This window comes from Tuber melanosporum, assembly GCF_000151645.1.
Source record: "Tuber melanosporum whole genome shotgun sequence assembly, scaffold_59, strain Mel28".
In the NCBI taxonomy this organism is placed as follows: domain Eukaryota; kingdom Fungi; phylum Ascomycota; class Pezizomycetes; order Pezizales; family Tuberaceae; genus Tuber; species Tuber melanosporum.
Genome location: NW_003299105.1, coordinates 21,417 through 42,079, shown reverse-complemented (window position 1 = coordinate 42,079; position 20,663 = coordinate 21,417). Strand labels below are relative to the sequence as shown.

Genomic DNA, 20,663 nt, shown 5'->3' with positions numbered 1-20,663 from the left:
CTCTTTGCACCACACCGTATTGTTGGGCCACGAGGGAAGACAACAATAAATTATTACTATTATTATTATTATTATTATTATTATTATTATTATTATAGTGGGGCGGGGAGGGGTGGGAGAGTGGCGGCGATTAAAGTTGACACAAAAGAAAAGAAAAGAGGTGCTTCCGGGGGCCAGGATCAGTTTCTAGGAAACAGATCCACTAGACTAGATGGAACCTCGGGGTGGATCGTCTGCTCTTTGCATACATTACTCCTAATGCACGTCCATGATACCTGCGCGGACAACCCAAATAGATAAATGACAACCCCACCCGATTGCAAAACTCAATTCCCGAGGAAGGAGAGGGCAAAAACGCTCACCATAAATGAGATTCCCGGCACGAGTGGTACAACAACCCAAGCCGCAAACCCTGTGGGCAGATATATGGTGCATAGGATAATGTAAGTGCCATGATACTATACCTATACCATACGGTGGGAACTTTTTCCAACTATCCTACATAATCCACATCCGGCACATGAGGGAGTCGCCGATAGCGGTTGGTTCAGGAGCAAGGAAGAGAAGAGGACCAAAGGAAGAAGGGGGAGAGAGGAAATAAAAAAGAGCGAATATTGACACTTGTATCATACAATATCATCCAAGCGCTACGTAGGGTACAGTGGTACGTTTCGTGCACGATACCGTAGCATGCGTGCTGTACTAGTACTGTGCAACAGGCAGTTTTTGGAGATAAGGTAAGTGTATATGGAAATCAGTCAAAGGTGGGAAAACCATTCCGACTCCAATCGAGTTGAACCTCACCATCTTTTCCCTCTTCCCATGCGAGGACAACGGCACTCGGCCAAAATCAGACATCCTTCAATTGCACATGCCGCGGAAGTGGCAATCAGACAAAAAAAAAAGGAAAAAGGAAAAAAGGCTAAATTTCTAAATTAGAGATAAAAATAAGTGAAAAATCCCCCAGCGCGTATTGAAGTGGGGTAGTGAACAAGTGAAAGGAAGTAGTGACCTCTACGGTAGTTAGATATGTACAGTGCGTAGAGCAGGTAAGGCATCAACCGGTTTCTTTGATATACCCACCTAGCAATAAGCTAGATAACTACTACTACTACACGGGTGAGCCTTAGAACCTACTTGTCCCGTGTAAGGAGTGCCTGAAAACAGGAATTAAAGAAATGCGACGTTATAGTATCATAAAAAAATAAAAAATAAAAAGTGCTTATCTGGGCGCCAATTCAAAAATTTTAACCCCCCAGGTTTCCGGGTACTTCTCGCCAGGAACGAGTGCCACAAGAGGGTCCTTCGTCTGTTCAAGTTTCACACACCCTTAAGTTAGCACATAGTCTACTCGAGTGAATGATGCTCTCAGCAAGCAGAAGCTAGACCCACGAGGGTATCAATCCAGCACTCTAATGGTGACCTAAGCAATTGAAGCAGTACGATAGCAACGAAGGAAGTGAGCTATGGTTTAGGAAGTAGGGTACTGTACTTAGTCCTTAACGGGTATGGATGCGAGCGCTTGAAAAGGTAAAAAAAAAGGGATGGAGTTCATAGAGCGAATCCGAACAGCTCTTCAGTGGAATGTGAAGCCACTAGTAGCAAATCCACACCTGCCCCACATCACAGCTACGGTAGTCCATGAGTAGCGTTAAACATCAACGCGAATATTAGGCAGTTACTGCCCAAAAAGCGCTTGTAACCCTAACTAGAGAGCAACACAGCTGCAACCACATATCTGGGACATTTTTGACTAACCCACCTTCGACGCCTCGACCACTACTACTCGTATACTGATAGTACAGTACAGTACTTGTGCGTGTACAGGTACTGTACCATTGCACTGTGCGGACACCCTTACTCGTGCACCGCACTCCACCAACCTAGCGCTACAAGCATCCCCCCCTCTTCCCTCCCAATAATCGGCGGGGGTATTTTTTTTATTTTTTACCCGCAAGCTCCGCTTGCTTTAGAGAGTAGTTCGCTTAACCGTCACCATGTGAGGTGCCAATTGCCCCCATTGCCTAACAAACCTACCCATCAGTCGTGGGCCGGGTAGGCCGAATGGAAGCGGAAATGAAAAACGAAAAATGAAAAAAATGCGGAGATTGATAGGTCGTGACTGAGCATTAAATTTACGGTACGGCAGTCTTATCGAGAAAAAGACAAGCGGAATGACGGGGCATGATCAACCTACCAGCAAAATTGACCATACTCAAGCGCCCTTCGCAACACTTCTGAGAAGAGTAGATTCCGAGCATCTGAAAACCCCCAGAAGCAGCAAATCGTCCCAACCCCCGAACGGCGGATCGGCCGATGTGGGTTGTTGAATGTCTTCACCCGGACTCCAAGAGCTAGAGGGGGGGTGCCTTACGAGTACCATACCGGTACTCGAGCACTTTACTATCTTCTTTGATGAGAGGGAAAGAAAGGGTGGGTAAGTTGGTGGTATGGCATAATGGTTGAAACGAGTGGGAAAGTATCATACTGTGTGTGTGTGCTGAGAGACGTTCTCTTGTCCCTAGAGCTTACAAGAGTTCAGCCGGAGTTCAGACATGGGTGGGATATTTGTTGATGTGGTACAGTTTGCCAGACCAAAGAAAGAAACCCATTACCGGTATGGTATCCAACCTTCAAGGCAACTAACAATCAGGGACGCTCTCTTCTGAGCTTCACCGGAATAACGTTTATTCTTTATGGGTTCTATCATAACATCCATCCCCCCCCTGCTCCCCAGCTGAAACAGTGTTGATAATATTATTTCCCTAAAAAAAAAACCGCGCAGCAAATCTCAAGTGACAAATACTATGATATCGCATCCTCATCCCCCTCCACACATCTTTCCAATTCCTCCTTTAGCATGATTGTCTGAGCTCGATCCCTGGGATTTCCGAGTTTCCCTCTCGTGGAGCGCCCGCACGCTCAGAGGCCAATCAGGGAAATTTCGTTTCGTTTCCTAAGCTCTGGTTCCCACCCGAAGCGCCGCTGGTATCAAGGCCCAATTTCCGCTCCACCGCTGATAAAAAGGAAAGCGCATGCGGAAAAACGAGGGGGGTTTATTCGTTTCTTTTCAAGCTCCACCACCCCCAATGGCGGGTCGTTTTTAAATGTTTGTTTTCCTGTCTTGCAGTGTGACCCGTGAGGGAGCAGTCTTCGTAGAGACAGAAAGCGAGGAACTGAATTGTGCAAGTCAACTCAATCTAAGGTCAAGGTATAACTCTAAATAACTTACCGTGCCCCCTGGCATATTCCACCCATCGTTTATAGAATTTCCTTACTACAAGAGGTGCAGCACAACTTCTTGCATCATCCTGGAATAGTCTACTCGTACCGTACCGGTACAGACGCCCACCTTTCAAGGCCGGTCCCCTCTCCCCACAAATCAGCTTTGGGTGAAAGAGAATAGAAAAAAGCCTCAACCTCTCTGTTGCCCCGCCGCTTTTTCAATGGCACCTCCCCTACATAATAATACAAGTATTATTATATTACCCACAGAACAAAACCTGTTCCTGCTCTCAGCGGCAAAATACTATTCTTCCATCAATAACTCTCATAACGCCACAGTAAAGTACCTACGAGTAGTCTACTCAAGCTACAGATGCTGGTAGCCCAAATATCTTACGATACAGTATCCCTCCCTCCCTCAACCTCATCACTCTCGGGTAAATTAAGCGCAACAGCCTGCAATACTCGTACCGTATTGGGAATTGCAATCTCGTAACGAAGTCACGTGAGTTATTTGTTTTCACAAGATGAATTTTGGTGTGGTGTTCGGAAACAGCACCACCGAAAGAAGAGGGCTGGATTTACTCGAGTACGGCACCCCCGATGACATTCGGTGGGGCGGGGGGGGGGAGTGAAGTCGGTTCCCGGGTTTTCGGTCGGTACGGAAGGTCGGTCCAAGCGAGAATCGCCTAAGGCGGCTTTTCGTGGGTGGACATACGTCATTTGCTAAAGCCACGATAAGGGTGATAAATTATGGAGCCGGAAACATCGTCCCGACAGAGCGGCTGGGTGGGTGGGTATACTGTAGGTGTGATGCAGGTCTGTGCGAGTTACTACACTTAGCTGGATGGTGGGGGCAAGGTGGTGGTAGTGGTGGTGGAAATGGCGGAAGTGCTTATGTAGCGGTGGGGGGAATCAATCCCCGGGGATTGGGAACGGGGACGGTTCCGGGTGTGGTGTGGTCGACCGGAACGTGTGGTGGTGTGGGCGATTTAGAGTGGTGGGAAATGGAAATAAGCACGAGTGATAGTTTGTGCTGTGTGTGAGATTTAAGGTTCGTAGCCCCACTCATAGGCGATGGGAGTTGGGTGGAGGAGAGCAACTCCGTGGAATACGATGGCTTGGAGGTGACCCAGTTCCATTACACCGGTTTAGCGGTCGTTCCTTCGACCTGCTAACCCCCCAGCCTCATTGATGCGCGTCTGCTCGGGTGGTTTTGTGATAGGGTAGGATTGAGCGCATCTCTAAGCTGGGTGTGCGTGCGCACGTCCAACGCCCGTTCCAGAATCATGGGCCCGCAGGCACCGAGGACCTCTGCTGTCAGTCCCAACACCCTTCATCCGTAGACGAAGATTTGCATCAAGAGAACAATTACGCCGTGTTTTTTTTGGGCCCAGCTGGTGGAAAAGGGGCCCACAATGGCGCTGGTGATTGGAAGTGGTCCGTGTCCCGAAATTCTTCAACGAATTAGATGATCCACACGGTCCTCGTACTTGCAGTAGTTACAAGGAACTAGTAGTTACAAGGAACATGGCTGCCGTTGGGTTGAGTTCAATCCTACTTGTATTTACCAGACGATAGTGTGGAAGCATTAGACATTATTGCTGCCAGTCCGGGCACAGCACCGTGGTCGAACTTGGGGGAAACCCCTAATTCCTGGCCATTATGCTGGCATCGGCCATTCCCAACCTCCCGGTGTCGGGAGGTGTCAAGATAGAAGGTATCATATATACTCGAGTACATAGGAGCACTATTAGGATGAGTGGGTGTTTGGTAACTAAGCGCATGCGGTGTTGCAGTTTGCATCGTAGAAATGATTCCCGAACAACGAATGTCCTTGCAATACGGCCAGAAGACATGTGATACCCTCGTCAGCACATTTTTTCCGCTCCTGTTTGTCCATTGGTACATGTACTCGAGTGCTAGCACGAATCGAGAACCCCTTGCTCACTGACGGAATCTTCCATTCTACAGAAACCCGCCTACACCAGGCATCATGACACCTGCCAACTCTATCCTCCGTTTCTTTCGCATCGGGGAATTCTCGTATTCTTGTTCAGGATAACAGAGCTAAGTCAACTATGGCTTGGACTCATATCATACAGTACTAGTACTTGTGTCATTCTACTCGTACTGTAGAGTGCCACTTCATGCGGGTCCATACTGATTGTCTTTTTCACCTCCAAGAGGGTACACGCACCCTTGCTGGGCATATGATAGGAGTGTGGAGCTGTATCGCTAATTACTCGAGTTCAAGTTACCGGCAAGTAGAACCTGAACATTTGTGTCTGAAGCTCCGGGTAGTATGGGCGCTCAGATACGCACAGACAATTTCCCATACAAGTACTCGTACCGTACTCGAGTACAAAATTTTGATCCCTGTGTCCAGGTCCTCCTTGCCGGTAGCCTACAGAACCAGTTATACAAAGCACCGGGGATTTATTCCATCATACAAACTCGCTCATGCAATCGTTGAGGAATATGTGGCTGCATGCAAGAACACCGCACTGGGCACTATGGGTAGAGTTTAATATATCTAGGCGATGCCTTCTCTTGGTGCCTTGGACAGCTGAAGCGCGCCGGGCGATGAGGGGCTTGATGGTGCAAGAGTTGGTTTGCCACTGGCCTCTCGTATCGCGCACCTACTCGGGTATTATTATCATTTTTTATATTTATCATATATTCATTGTTACACCTACTCGAATATCATACTTGAGTAAGTTATGATAGCTGCTCCACCTCACCTCGAGAAAACCTTTTCAGTACCAGCGGATCTCAGACCGCCCCTACGAGTATCACCATCCAACTTTTTGGTGCCAACGAATACCGGTACTTAGTGTCCCCGTGAACAAACCCCAATAGGTTAGAACGGGCTGGGATTATAGAAAACCAAGGGCCGAAATAAGTAGAGGACGAATACGGTACTCGTGGCGAGTGTGACTGTGCCACAGCAAACCAGTTACCAAAACTTAATGGCCAGATTCTAGACTACCTGCACATATTTACACCCAGAATCATACAATCACATCAGTGGGGAGGCGGTGGAGAGTGCACAGCGTGTGAGCAGATATTAAGACCGACGCGGGGGGTCTCCCAGAATGTATGACGTCTGGCCTGACTCGTGTGAAACCCCGCGGAAAGCCTTGGGAAATGCCATACAGTGTTCTCCGCGAGTACCTTCAGAAGAGGGCACACCATTTCCCTCTCTCTCTGCTCGCTACCTGTGACTGTGACTACGGTACTTGTACTGAAGACTGCTCGACTCCCGGTAGAGCTGTAGGAAACCTCACTATGGATATATATACCTGCCCGTTCGCATGCCCGTTCACACCTCTCTCGCAGAGTATTTCTGCGTTATGCCGGACACCATCACCAACGCAAAGAGATAACAAAATATACTTCTCGCTGTTGCTATTATTGCTAGCTATTGCTATTATTGCTAGTGTCGTTAGGAATCCTTAAGCTTGTAAAGCTGATGTCTGTGGGGCTTACGAATACGCTCACTCTCCCACAGGATATCCGTTCTCGTTCAGACCTTATTACTACCCTTTGGACAAACAGTGCCCGGGTACAGAGGTCCACACTGGTGTTGGATCGTTAACCCTTCTCTATCCTTCCATCTATTTCTCACCGTATGATACTCCACTTTCCTTCCCTTTGTTGCTTACTCCCCAACTCACTAGCTCATGATACTCTCTACTTCACCTCCTCCTATCCCTGTCGGTTTGTAGCAGGCAACTCGGTATAAATGGCGAAGTATCGAAGCTCGTGCCAACGTCCTCGCAGGGGTTCCGTGCCGAGTAAAGGGGATATCTAGATAAAGTAGTAGGAATGGGACCATGCAGGGTGGTTAGCTTGTATGATTTCGATCTGTTGACGGAGTTTAGGTTTCTGCTAGCCTAGTGTGTTGTTTATATTCAAGTTATGGGCGAGTTGGGTCCCGGCCTGGTGAGAGTTAGGCGTAGGGGTGTACTGGTACTCCTTACAGTTATAACTGATAGAGTGCGGTATGAATTGTAGTGGTTTCGCATATGGGGGCGGGGAACAAATAGACCTAGAATTGCAATATATGCACATAAGATAGAACCCACCCGCTAGTTCTGTCCCGGATTCCTGGTCTTTTTCATCAAGCACTTTCAACCTCCCCTCATTTCAAAAAGCAGCCTGCCAGATGTTGGACCATCCATCATAGCTGAAAACCATCGAGAATTCCTTATATGATACTGTAAAGCTGACAACCGGGGAAACCCAAATTTCGAGGAAAGGTTGGCTGCCACAGATGAGTGCCCTTAATGAAAGGGGGAGGGAGATGGGTTTGGACTATCGTGGTGAGATACGGTAGTGAAATGAAGAAGTGATTGCTTTTGTGGTATTAACCGACCGTGTCATTTCTCCTCAGGATAAAAAGGCGACAATAATTGGGCATTTTTCAGGTATCTTGTGGATTGATATCACCCTATCATACTCGACAGCACTTTCTTCGTTTTCTAGAAAAGGTGCTTCACGGTATCGCACTCGGAAAGAGTTCGGGTAAAAGTCGGGGAAGCTAATCGACTCGTGAGACCCCACTTTAAAATCAAGCACAATGCCCTGAACAGGGTTAGACTACCGGTATCGACAAGTCGGGGATATTGAGCACTCCTCCGTCACACACCTACCGTACTCGTACAGTACGAGTATTATCCATGTTGATCTGCCTGGCTAAAGGGCCATTGGACCTGCATGTGAAATCAATGACCTGCTTCTAAACCACGTGCCGTGCAACATCTTTCAGCTACCCATATTCCTGTTGTGAATATTTGTTTGAAGACGTGGAGATCTGGCTATTGGCAGTTGGTGGTGGTCTGTGTCTATGATTTATCCTCTCTCTTGATGATAACTTTTTTCCTCCAACCCGCCAAACATGATACCCAAACAATATATCATAGTCCCGTCCTCTTCAGGCTCCCAGGTTCACTTCCCTCGTGGACAATACAAAATTCCCGGAGGGAGGCCAAGCTCAGTGAGGACGGGGGGGTAGAGGGTTGATGACGGAGGGGGAACCATTGCCTGGCCCAGGGGGTCAGGCTTAGATCCCGGTCCGCCCTCACCTCGCTTGCCCTGCCTTGCCCTCCTTGCAGACATGTGGCAGCCTTGAAGAAGGGCGTAGCGTGGAGACACGTGAACCCTTTTTGGCCTGCAGTCGTTGACAACATTTTGAAAATGCATGGTGTGGTAGCGTATGGAGAATATTCTTTTTTGGCCTCGATCAACCTAGCTAATATGTCGAATTTCTGGCACGATAGGCGTCAGGCGTGCCTAAACAAGGTGTCTTGGGGAGTTATGGGACATGAGAATCATCACACTCAGAAAAATCACACTTATCGGTGTACGAGTATCCGACAATATCCGGCCGTCCACCGCAGCCATACATGAACCCTTTGGGTTCCTTCCCCCTACATAGCCTAATACACAATTTCCCTTGTCATTGACATTCGTACTCCCCGTACCTCTCTCCAAACATGGAAGAGCGTGTGGACACCAAGCTGTTTTTGATGTGTGGCATTTCTTGAGTGGGGTTATACTCCCTCATGTCGACATTGTTGGCTCCCTTATTGCGCAGCCTCCGGCCCTCCCTCACTCGCTGAAGGGTATAGAGCACCGCAATAACAAAGAGCCAAAGTAAACTCTACAGTACAGCTAACTTTGTAAAACGGGTTAATCCTGTGATAGTGCCCCCCCGAGAAGGCAGTATGTGCGAACAGGCCCACTAGCACTGTACGAGTACACGTGCCCCCCGAGCAACCTCACTCCCATCGGATCGAGGGTCCCGACACCAGATTATATCCCACGCTACTGTAAATAGAGTTATCATTTCCCTTGTCCGTCTATCCATCCCACATCCTTTCTTCCTCTCAAGAAAGTAGCAACTTATACCACCACTCAAATCGCCAACAGATACCCATTTCACCCATCCCATTGAGAATATGTGGAGGCCAATGACCCCGGGTGTTAACCGCCATGTATGATATGATACATATCAACAAGTGATGCTAGCGCCATATTATACCTCGAGGGCCACCGTCAGCGGCTACACAAAGGTATCTTGTGGAATGCCGGCGTATAAAAATCGAAAAGAAAACCCTCAGTGCAGGGCAAGTGAAGCGCTCCTCAGAATTTTGGGGGATGTCGCGAGATTTTGATTATTGGGGGATAAGGTATGTTGACCTCGGCAGCTACCTTCCTGCTCTGACTCTATCGTGCCCGGTTCATCTGGGAAGTGATTAATTTTTCCTAAGATATCAAGACTTGTGCTTTATGCTATTAGGAAGTTGCCTTTTTTTTTCTCTTTTTCTCTTCTCCCCCCCTCGTTGCGCTGGGTGGTGATTATTCAGCAATGATAACCCACGATGCGTGACGGTAGTTTGGCATTGCGATGGGGAAGTGATACCTAGAAGGCCAGAGATGGAGTGAGTATGCGTCAGATGGATTTCGCTGGGTTACGGGGCGCAGATTGAGGATCTGGCGCGCGTGTGTGCCAATAAGTGCACTATATGGTAGTACTTCCGAAAGAGCGCTGTACCGCATGTAGTCCTTCCACCTCGCGGTTAACTCCCTCGGGGAGCCGGGGCAGACTTGCTGAAGTTCTATTTTTGTTGCGGAGATGTCCCTCGAGTGATGATTTGTGTAAATGGCTACGGTATTTAATGATCATAATGTTAAAGCACAAGGTACCGGTACAATACAATCTAAAACTTCTAGAAATAGGATAAGTAAACAGATGAATAAGGAGGGAGAGGAAAGGGAGGAATAAAAACAAAAAAGCAACTCCTCATATTCACGTCTAGCTTCGTTCCACAGTATACACTTCTCTTCCGTTGGTCTGATGACTGCCTCTCAAGTTAAGCCTCCCCACCCTTCCCTTTAGACCAACTATACCTCCCTCCCCCTCGTCTCCCCCTCCCCCTCATTGCCACCATCCGCCTCACCACCTTCAGCTTCGACAAACCCACTCTTCTTCCTAACAGCGCGATCAACCGCCCCCCGTCTAAGCGGGGGCATAGAACTTGCCCTGCTCTCCCTGAAATCCTCCACATCTCTATACAACCCCCTCTCGCGGATGTACTCAATCACGACATTCGGCAAAAGATACTGCACGCTCATCCCCTGCCTAAGAAATTGCCTGATGCGTGTGGAGCTGATATCATTGGCAATCAACTGGCGAACAACATGTATGTTCTCCATCCAGTTCTTTCCCATGGCATCGCTCCACTCCTTCAGCGGGGCGAGGGCGTCGGAAACGTCGCTGCCGGATCGCTCAATTATGAAGAGACCGTGAGTGGTGAGGATGTGGTTGAGGTCAGACTGCGACCAAACACCCGGTTGCGACATTGTCTGTAGGAGGTCGGATCCCCCGAGGAGCATTACTCGGGCGGGTTTACGTAGAGTGGTAGTGGTAGGGGGCACAGCTAGGTGGTTGGTGGATAGGGGTGGGGGTGTAGGGTAGGGAATGCCGCCGAGGTTGTGGTTTATTTCGTGAGAGATGTGGTCGAGGACTACCGCTGTGGGTTGGTACTCTGGTTGTACGGCTTCCCAAGGGTCAACCATTAGCCAGTCAGAGGTCTCGTCGCAAGCTAGTTCGCACATTCGTACTCTGGTCAATTCCCCTCCATTAGCGAACATTCCTGCCAGAAGGATGGAGGAGCGGCGCTCACCGATGAGCCGCACTCGCCAAACCAGCCTTATTATATCGATCACTGACAGGACTCAAGTACCCGCCCACAACCTCAAACTCGTTCATCCCTTGCTTGACGTGATCCACCGCCATCTCGAACATACGCAAATGCATGTGCGTTATTGGCGAGAAGCTCCCGCACGCTACCAGGACCAAGGGCGTCTTGGTTCTGTCTTGTAGCGCTCGTAATCGATGCGACGGGAACGTGTATTCCGAGGATGAAGGGTTTGGGGTAGAGACGTTGGAGGAGGAGACCATCGTTTTCCCGCGAAAGGAGGGGGGGGGAAGAATCGTACAATAATGGAATTAGGAAAGAGTTAGAGATCTGGTATTTTTACTATTATTAACTTATGTAGAGACTCGGGGTAAGGGCGTTGGGTTGGGGGGAGAGCGACACCAGCAGATCGAGGGGCGATGACGATGTTTACTTCGTTTTGAGGGTTTACGATCATCCCGGTAGTATACTTGTGCTTCCAGACGGTACCGTAGGTACTGTATACCAGCGTAGTTTTGCGGGGCGGCCTGGGGAATTTGTTTATCAGAGTATTATTCGTACCAGCGCTCATCCTGGAAGCAAACTTTCACGGAGGTGGAGAAGAATTGCGCCCGTTTGCAGTATAGTATTCAATATAATTTATTTATCCTTGTATAGTAGACTACCGGTATCCTATTGCTATTACCAAGGGGGTGCAACCTGCATTAGCAAAACTGCGAAAGTTGTGATGCTCTTCCTTATCGATCAACATAAATCCACCTGGCTTTTTCCCTTTCACCTCGTCCTTCATCACCCTCCCTCTTTCACCTCTTTGTTTTCTCCTCGCTCTCCCTCAAAGCCCCTAGCACCCATCTCCCACCCGTGCAGCTGGCAACAGCTTAACCTATAAAATCGTATCTCCTCGGAGCCGTACGAGTACAGCACAGTGCGGTATTCTAATCTGATCGACAACGGCCCGTGTCAAATTATGTGCTTGAATATGATACCTTACCGTACCGGTCCTCGAGCACGGTACTTTCGTAATGCCATGTTAAGCCCTGTCTAATCGTCCTCCATACCGCACCATATCACATCGAACCCTTCTCCCATACCGGTACTCGAGTACTCGTACACACACATGGCTTCTTTTCTTTTTCGGTCGCTTCCTGGGTACCTGGTTCGGATATGTCCGACGGGGGAAGGAAAGGCAGGAAGGTATCACAGGGAAGAATGAAAGGAGGGAAGGTTTGAAGCAGGGCAGCGCAGGTCGGAACATCAAGGGAGGAACGAGAATTGAAAAGAAAGGAAAAGAAGGATGTGTTTTAAAAAGCAAATATTCACATTCTACAAGTAACCTCGAATTGAATTGTTGAAATTCACTTCACTCTCCAAGGCGGAGTTCTTCACTACGGTATGCGACACGATATTCCCACCGGCGTATAATTTATACACTCTGTGCCATGGTACAGTGCCAGTACCAATAGTTAGGCGGTTACTGTATTGGTAGTCCAACCAACCAATCACACACATCTGCAAGGACCACAGAACTCAGCAACCTTCCGCAATAGCCCTACCGGTATGCCTTCCTCAGTTGTAACACAACAATCGCAGATAAATTACCTAAACTTTTTTTCAATCAGAAATGCACGAAAGGCGTGCTTGCGTGTGGTAGGCAGGCTCCCCCTCTCTCCCTCCAGTAGGGGGGGGGGGGTACAGTAGTGCTTCTATATGATAGTTCAGCTGTATTCTAGGATTGGGTCAAGAAAATGCACATTCCTGGATAGATTGCTTACTTTGCCGCACTCTTTTTCGCCATTCCATTAGATTTTTAACTTCCTTTGTACTGTGTTCTAGCTGTTTTGGTGCCGAGAGCGTATGAAAGCTACTTGTGTGCGGTGCGAATTGGACGATGTGAAAAGAGCTGACGGGGCGGTTGTGGCTCAGTGGGGCGGCCCAGTAAGGAGCAACAATATAAATTGAGTCAAGTCCAAGTTATATTCTGATTAGTTCTTTGCAGGGAAAGGGAGAGGGAAAATAACGGTGAAATCAACCCCTTTCATCCATCAGGACATCGAACCTTCAGTTTAGGTGTGTTGAGCCGAGCATCATATCATACAGAGTAGTTACAGTATCGATATCGTGTTGTGCAAAACACTGTGTCGTGCTCAAGACCTCTGAAGCCCTACCGGTAGCTATCATCCATCCCACTTACTGCATCGTAGAGTAGAGGACCGCCTCTACCCCCGTCTCTGCCTTCCCGATCCCCTTGCCTTTCTTCCTATCATACCTTTTCTCTTTCCTGTTTTGCCCTCTTTTGTTTCTTTTTCTTTCTTCACTTTTCCGCAAGTACAGCGGAAAAAAAAAAAAAAAAAAAAAGCAAACCAAGGATTTTCTTTTCTTCTTTCACAAAACATAAACCTCAGCTTTTACCACTCGAGATTCAATGGCTACTCCTACAATCCCTCGCCGGTCCTTGGACGGTCGTAATCACCTCACTCAAGTTGTGAGTTTTTTTTCCCCACCCATCCGTCTACTTGTCCCCAATTCGTTCATTTAAAACCTTCATGAGCAAACAAACAATCTAACGACCATTCTAACACCAATTCTTCACCTCTAGACCAGCCACGGTTAGTAGTTGGCAGTTAGCAATCGAATACCCCCCCTTCCTCTTACGGAATCTACTGGACGAGAAAAAGGAGAAGAAAAGTATTAATTGTGATTTTTTTTCCTTCTCTTAAAGGACGCGGAGGAGCCGGAAACATCGGCGTAGACGAACATCCCCACGAAGCATCCCCTGAAGACATCCGCATCCCGACCTTGAAAAGCCCAGTATATACCACCGGCCGCGGCGGAACAGTAAAAATCTCTCTCTGTCCCTATCTATCTCCCTACAAAGCTAACTTCTTACCTATGACAACCAGGGCAACATGGCCGTTAACGACCCCGCCCATCCAGAACTCGCACGCGCAGCACAAGACGTCGAAGAACCTAGGCGTCCTAGTAGCTCTGACTCCTTCCATGGCGGTCGCGGAGTACGCTCCTCCCTCCCTCCCTCCCTCTCTGCACCACCTGGAGGCGTTGAAGCTGACTGTGATATCTTGCATGGTGAATAGGGTGCAGGTAACATCGTCCACCCTACCGATTCAGACCTCGTGAAGCTCCGCCTTGAAGAGGAGGAGCGACAGCGCCTTGCGGCCGAGATGGCAAAACCGAGGCCCATCGATCATACTAAGATTGACTATAGAGGCTGGGCAGATAAAGGGAAGGACTACTTGCGAAGGGTTGCGAAGAAGGGGGGAATGTAAACAGACAGAATACGGTGTTATACCTGGGGATTTGTTGGGAGATATTGTTATGGATGGGATGGTGGCAGTTCCCACACGTCATGATATCTACAGTACTTGCGTTGTTATCATTCACGCATATAGACACCGCTTGGGATAAAACAAAACTCTTTCTGTCTCTCTTTTCTTCGTTTCTACTTTTCACTTTCCTCTTGTTGATCATCCATGCCGGTATTCGCAGGCCAGTAGGAGGATCAGGGGCCTATCTTCACTTTGTTTTTTTTTCTCAATTAGCGTTTTTCTTTTTCTTTTCATGCTTTCTTGTTTCCTGCCTCTCCCCTCACTACTATTTCGCTTTGATAGCTCATCCACGGACGTCGATTGGAGTTGCATCATGACTTACTACATTATAACCGGGTGCGGGATAATTGTTTGCCGGTAGCTTGGATGGGGTTTTCGTGAGTGAGTGAGTGGATGAACCGATAGGACAAGGAAAGGGAGGAGTCGGGGTCAGGCCGGGGGTGGTGAATGGCGAGGCAGGGTAGGGTTTGGTTCCGGCCCGGCGGCACCTGTATCATACCAGCAAAACTAAAACCTTTGTTTGGTTCGGTCGGTAGGTTATTGCCAAGTTAGGTAAAGGGCGGGTGAAGTAAAAGCGGGTGTCGAGCTCGTGCTCGTGAGCCGTCTCCTTTGGCCGATCTGAAACAGTAAAATTTGTTGCCCAACACGTTAAGCCTGTTTTGGTACGGTCTAAGTTCTGTGAATATTTAAGCTGACTCTACGCGCTGAGTCATTTGAGCGCCAAAAGGACAGATAAATCCGGTACTTGGACTAGTACGGACTGGTAAATTTACATACAGCTAACTACTCCCCAATCTGGCATTAGCACGCCTATCTACGGATAAAATTTATTTGATTGACATGAATTTGACTGTTTCAGAGAGAGAAATGGCGTACTTAGGGTACATCTGGCATACAAAATACGGTAGCGGTATCATATGATACCCACAAAAGAGAGTCGAACAAAGGGAAAAAATAGTACCGGTACTTGTACAAGTACCATTCCAACCTAGTGCGCTGCGGATTGGCTGCCTATTCACCACTAGTATCGTAATAACCCCTCATGGAAGCTGGAAATGCCCGCATCCCGCCGGCCCATTGTAACCGGACAGTCCGACAGGCCCGGGGGTACGGATTACACAAGGTTAACCATGAGCAAGCTCCAATTTACACTGTTCCCTTTTTTTGAGAAACATCGGAAGTGATAGTAGAGATGACGGTAATGATAAAGGGGCTGTGCGAAGAAAAGGAAGAAAATAGGATTAGATAAAATCTAATGTCGCCTGACCGGAAGTTGTGATAGTATTTCATATGACCGAGTGAGCACGGATGACCAGTATTTGATTCGTGCTTGAGCGCTTGTGAGGATGAGGATCCTTCACAAGGCGAAGACCGGAGATGCAGTAGTTGAGCTGCTGTATCACACGTAGCAATTTTCTCTGCCATTGTCTGACTAGAGCCACCCACTCAGTTACTGAACGAAAGACAGGGATTTTGCCCAGCCCGGTCCAGAAACACCGTGATCACCGTGCGCGTTCCGGGCAGCCCAGGAAAACGCTGTTCGACCATTACTGTCTCTCGAGCTGGGGTTGACGTCGGCATGTTCTAGTAGCATCTTCACCACTTTCTTGCGCCTAAGCATAGCCGTCTATTGAGGGGCGTTTCGCCCTTGTCGTGTATCAGGTCCAAATTGACACTAGCCCCAAGAGCGTCACCGCTGCCATGGTTATGAACCCTTCCCCCATAACCCGGGAGAGCGATGTTCAACCGTCATGGTCTGTTAGGCTGAGGACGATATCAGGTTGGTTGAGGAGCATCTTCACTAGGCTTTCGTTCGTTGCTCTGGCAGCCCAATAGAGCACTGTCCGGCGCATGGTGTCTATCGGGGATATGTTAACATCAGTTCGGCGGAGCAACATCTTCACGACTTCCTTCGTCACGGTTCCAGCCGCCCAGAAGAGCGGGTGTTCGGCCCACGTTATCTGACCAATCAGGTTCGACATCTGGTTGGTCCGTCCAGAAGTGTCTTCGCCACCGCTTCCTTAGGGTAGCTGAGCTGAGTAATGTGTTGCCGAATATGTCTACCGGGTTGGATTGACATCAGCGTAACCCAGGAGCATTTTCAACACTCCTTTGCAGCCGCAATTGGCGGCCCAGGAGAGCGCTGTCCGGCCCAAGGTGTCTGCCAAGGCGAGGGTCAACATCAGCCCGATTCAATTACATCTTCACTACTTCTTCGTAGCCATACATAGCAGCCCCAGCGAGGGGTGCCAGGCACGCCCGGAAAGCTTCGGCGGCTGCTTCCTCGGGGATCTCCGGTAGGTCACCATAAGTCTTCCCCGCTCCAGGGCTTCCACGACGGAACAGCGCCTTTTCAACCGAGTCCCCGCTTTCACTGTCTCGCAGTTCTAGAGGTTCGGCGGTCTCCAAAACCCATCCCCCACACCTCCGAACCGCCCTGGCGTCTCTTCCAAGCTTCCGGCTGTGATATCCACACCAGAATCTGCGGTTCTTCCCTGATAAATATCTTTGCTTTGCCTTTTTGTTTCTCCCGTGACGGTAATGCTGTGGCTATTGACGGGGATGTTAAAACTGTTGCTACTACCACTCTGGCTCAAGCCCCCGCTCCATATTTCCTGGCCTCTCCGGGTGGGGGGATTTCAGAGAGATTCATCGAAAAGTCACCTTGAAATCGATAGAGATTGGGTGATAGGGGAGTTGACAAAGTCTCCACCAACACCAACTTGACCAACTGGGTCTTAGCAGTAGTTGTGGGAACGGTACGGTGCAGTATCACACCTAGGAAGAGAGAGAAAAGGTATCAGGATGCGCATACGGGAAGTTTAGGGATCTTTGCCTCGGGGGGCTGTTACAAGACATGCAAAAAACTTTTGCTAAGTCACCCGGAAACTTACTTCCATCCCAGGAAGGATGGTTTGAGGGATTGCAATAGTGATGGGTGATGGGCTGTGATTGGAGCACATCGTATGATACGAGTATGCCCGACACCCTCCACTCTTGTAACGGCTGGTATGATGTCATACAAAATCCACAACAAATAAATGTTAAGCTAACTACAGTCGAGTGCACGGCCACCATGAACCACAGTGCTACGATAGGTTTCCAAGCTGACACTTGGGCCTGATCTTCAAATCACAGGCATGAAGGCTCAATCCCCCACCACGTAGAATATTATACCCACGGGTGCGATGAAACAAACCCACAAACCCAATAACACTACAGAGCCCACGAAACTACACATGACCTACCCAACAAATCACTTCATGCTTGATAAAATTGCCGCAGCAAACTGCAAACGACTGTGGGAAAAAAAGAGGGTGGGGGGGGAAATCCCTCCATCGATACCTTCCCACCCATGAGACGACGCAACGCTCCATTGAAAGCTGGCACATCCGCTTTACAAAAGCCGTCCATGGGTGGTGTAATTTGTCTAAAACTCTATTAGCCCCACTCTCTTCCTCTCCTCTCGGGATTGTCCTAGCCGTACGACCTCACAAGCAAATCTATCAGAATAGAGCGTTAGTAACTGGGCCATCAGTCTACCTAACCAAATATCCTACAAACGCCCCCATGAGTGAGTGACCAGGTATATAGCCGGGACTCCCGATCCAATGCCAGATGAGCACCATCTAAATCCAATGCGCTGTTGGATGCGCAGACCGGGTGATTGCTTAGGATCTGATGGGCCAAGTGATACAGGTGCGATTGTGGATGGAGTTGTATGATTTGTGTACGAAGTGCCGCTCGAGGATTACTGCTGCGGCTTGCCTCGCGGTGGTGTGCTCATACTGTGGTTATCATATGATTCACCGACGGATAGTGCACGTTATTGTAAGGATGCCACTGCTCTCATCCTTCCATCGGGTCAGGTAAAGAATAATTTACTGCCCAACCATTACACCTGCATCCATATTCCTCACGCAAGGTCGTATGATTGACAAACCCAACTTAGGAATGGACAATCTAAATATCTGGTAGACTACAATAAAAATGATAACATACATGACGTGACATCACTATAGTACATTTCTCCATCAATATCCTGCCGCCACCTCCAGCCATTCACTATTCACCAATAGTCCCAAGCGAGCAAAGGAAAAAAAGAATCACACAAATGACAAGTGTAACCTTATCCTACAGAACGAACGTTTCACGACCACCACCAATGTTCAGTGGGGGATGCAAGAGCAATCCGAAACGCCCCTCCTTCCGATGCATTCTCCAGATCTGCACAGGAAAGGAAAGCAAGGAAAATTAAGAAAAAGTAGGAAAGAAAAAAAATTAAATGAGAAAAGAATAGAACGTGGAGCCTGCAGGGAGATCTCAAAGCGTCTTATATTCCATCCACTCCGTAACCGGAACATCAAATCTAAACCCTCTACGCACCCACCAATCTCTCGCCTCCTTTCCGCCACCGATGGCGTCCTCAAGCGCAGCTTCTATATCGCATACGCAATATTCGACTCTAAGGCCAGAACTGCTCCACCATTGAAGGACATCAGGACGGTTGAACTTTGTGGCATCAACAAGAACCTCTTTGTCGTAAACTAGTCTGAGGCCGCTCTTCTTCCACCATTCTAGGACTTCGACTTCACCTCGGTAGGAAGCTCCCTTGAGCGCGTGAAGGTAGTTTAGCGTGAGACCGCTGTTTTTCCACCATTCAAGAACAGCGAGGTGGCCAAAAGAGGAGGCGACGTCCATTACTAGACCGTAGCGGAGAGGAAGGCCTGAAGATTTCCACCATTGGAGAACGTGGATGTGACCTTCCCTTGATGCATCGTTAAGGGGTTCCTCATCATATTCTCTCGGAAACGAGTTGGGGAGGTCAGGGGATGAGGCTTCGAGCCACCAGGTGAGGACCTTTGGCTGGCCGTAGTGAGATGCGAGAGTAGGAATTTTGAGGGACGGCTCGGAGTAGACTCTTAGAAAGTCGTGGCGGTAGTTTGTCCAGAAAAAGGTGAGGAGATCAGTGTATGCGAAGCGTAACATACATTTTGCCCCAAACTTTGTAAACTTCTCAGCCGGGTAGACCTCTAGAAAGCGGGTGACGTGTTCCACCGACCCAGAGAGAATTGTATAATCCAATCTCCTCCCGTTCACAGCCCAATCAACGCTTCGCCGAAGCTTCGTACGGATTCCTAATGCAGTAGACAATTCCCAATCGTTCAATGTTTCGAATATATCCGCCCACAGCTCGGGCGGGAGCACAGGAAGATTAGTATTTCGTGGAGAAGGGGTATCAATGTGCAGCGAGATATTGCTAGGCTTGTGGGCGTCCATATCAACGTCACGATCGCCATTGCTACTGTTATCAGTATTGTTGATCTGGTTAGGGTGTTCGGAGAAGGAGGATGAGGTCGAGAGCGGGGGTGTAAAGCGGGGGGTATGGTGTCGTTGTAAAGAGAGGTCAGTGCGGTGGGATAGCTCGTGCACTGCTAGTCTGAATGCGAGCTCGACGAGTTCGCCGCATGTTGGAAGGGAGCGTAGCGAGAGGAGGAGACAGAGTTCGTCCCGAGACATACGGCGATAAGCCGCTGCGATCGTTTCCTGCTCGGCCACTCGCCGAGCTTTAGTGTCTGGCCACATTCACGCAAAACGATGGGTAGGTGGAAGGGGGGACAGAGTGGGGATCGAGTTACTCGTGAAGGTGGATGGCAATGGGGGTAGTAGGAAAAGTCACTTTTATGCAGGGTGCAAGAGGAAACAAAGTGATAGAAGAAGGGTAAGTAGAAAGATACCCACATGGAGATCGTGTTCGCCCGTGAGGGCATGACCAAACCCATCATCCTCACCTCCAAACTTTCTAGCACCTACATGGCACCGTTCCCCGCTGTTACCCATGGAAAACATCATATCCACCACCATCTCAGCAAGCGGGGAAGCTAAACGACCGATCAAAGAATGGAAAAAGAGGTATCAATTTATAGTCGTTGAAGAAAATGTGTCGGGCGAGGAGAGGGAGAAGAAGGGTGAAGGCCAAGGACGAAGGAAGGGTGAAAGGAACCCTATCAGACGAATGTCAGACAAAAAGTCTTGGATTACCGGTACAGGTATCAGCACATTTGGGTAAGAGCACCCACAGATTTTTTTCCCGCTCCTTAGGTGGGGGAAAGCTGGCAATACCGGTAGAGTCTAGTAAGTTTCATAACATCCGCTTCGCACAAAGTTCAGCTCACCGATTCCCTATGATTTCACGGCGCCACAAAGCTAGACGATATACTATGGTGCTGGTAGGTGGGAACGCTCTGTAAAGAGTTTAGGGAGGCTACTCATCCGGGCCGTTATACCCACCTAGAAAAAAAGTCCCTGCCCTTCGAATGCTTCTCAGAAGACAACAAAGGGTCCTGAAGTAAATATTCAAAGTGGAATATAAAGTCAAAGGCCT

General features: G+C 48.7%; 5 protein-coding genes; 2 read left to right on the top strand and 3 right to left on the bottom strand.

Annotated features, from left to right (window-relative positions):
- Nucleotides 1–3,539: 3,539 nt before the first annotated feature.
- On the bottom strand, nt 3,540–3,948 carry GSTUM_00009559001 (uncharacterized protein; the record flags this gene model as incomplete). XM_002840779.2 has 1 exon in its annotated part: nt 3,540–3,948. One exon carries the CDS (start codon nt 3,946–3,948, stop codon nt 3,736–3,738), a length of 213 nt encoding a protein of 70 aa, XP_002840825.1. The 3' UTR covers nt 3,540–3,735.
- Nucleotides 3,949–9,153: 5,205 nt separating this feature from the next.
- GSTUM_00009558001 (uncharacterized protein) lies at nt 9,154–11,354 on the bottom strand. XM_002840778.2 has 2 exons: nt 10,920–11,354; nt 9,154–10,858 (listed from the first exon to the last, which is right to left on the bottom strand). Exons 1-2 carry the CDS (start codon nt 11,195–11,197, stop codon nt 10,138–10,140), a joined length of 999 nt encoding a protein of 332 aa, XP_002840824.1. The 5' UTR covers nt 11,198–11,354; the 3' UTR covers nt 9,154–10,137.
- A 2,016-nt stretch (nt 11,355–13,370) lies between these two features.
- On the top strand, nt 13,371–14,808 carry GSTUM_00009557001 (uncharacterized protein). XM_002840777.2 has 4 exons: nt 13,371–13,416; nt 13,531–13,769; nt 13,835–13,945; nt 14,027–14,808. The coding sequence occupies exons 3-4, from the start codon at nt 13,841–13,843 to the stop codon at nt 14,216–14,218; spliced, it is 297 nt and encodes a 98-aa protein (XP_002840823.1). The 5' UTR covers nt 13,371–13,416; nt 13,531–13,769; nt 13,835–13,840; the 3' UTR covers nt 14,219–14,808.
- Nucleotides 14,809–17,959: 3,151 nt separating this feature from the next.
- GSTUM_00009555001 (uncharacterized protein) lies at nt 17,960–18,511 on the top strand (the record flags this gene model as incomplete). XM_002840776.2 has 1 exon in its annotated part: nt 17,960–18,511. The coding sequence occupies one exon, from the start codon at nt 17,960–17,962 to the stop codon at nt 18,149–18,151; it is 192 nt and encodes a 63-aa protein (XP_002840822.1). The 3' UTR covers nt 18,152–18,511.
- Nucleotides 18,512–18,601: 90 nt separating this feature from the next.
- Nucleotides 18,602–20,219, bottom strand: GSTUM_00009554001 (uncharacterized protein; the record flags this gene model as incomplete). XM_002840775.2 has 2 exons in its annotated part: nt 20,021–20,219; nt 18,602–19,825 (listed from the first exon to the last, which is right to left on the bottom strand). The coding sequence occupies exon 2, from the start codon at nt 19,556–19,558 to the stop codon at nt 18,602–18,604; it is 957 nt and encodes a 318-aa protein (XP_002840821.1). The 5' UTR covers nt 19,559–19,825; nt 20,021–20,219.
- Nucleotides 20,220–20,663: the final 444 nt, after the last annotated feature.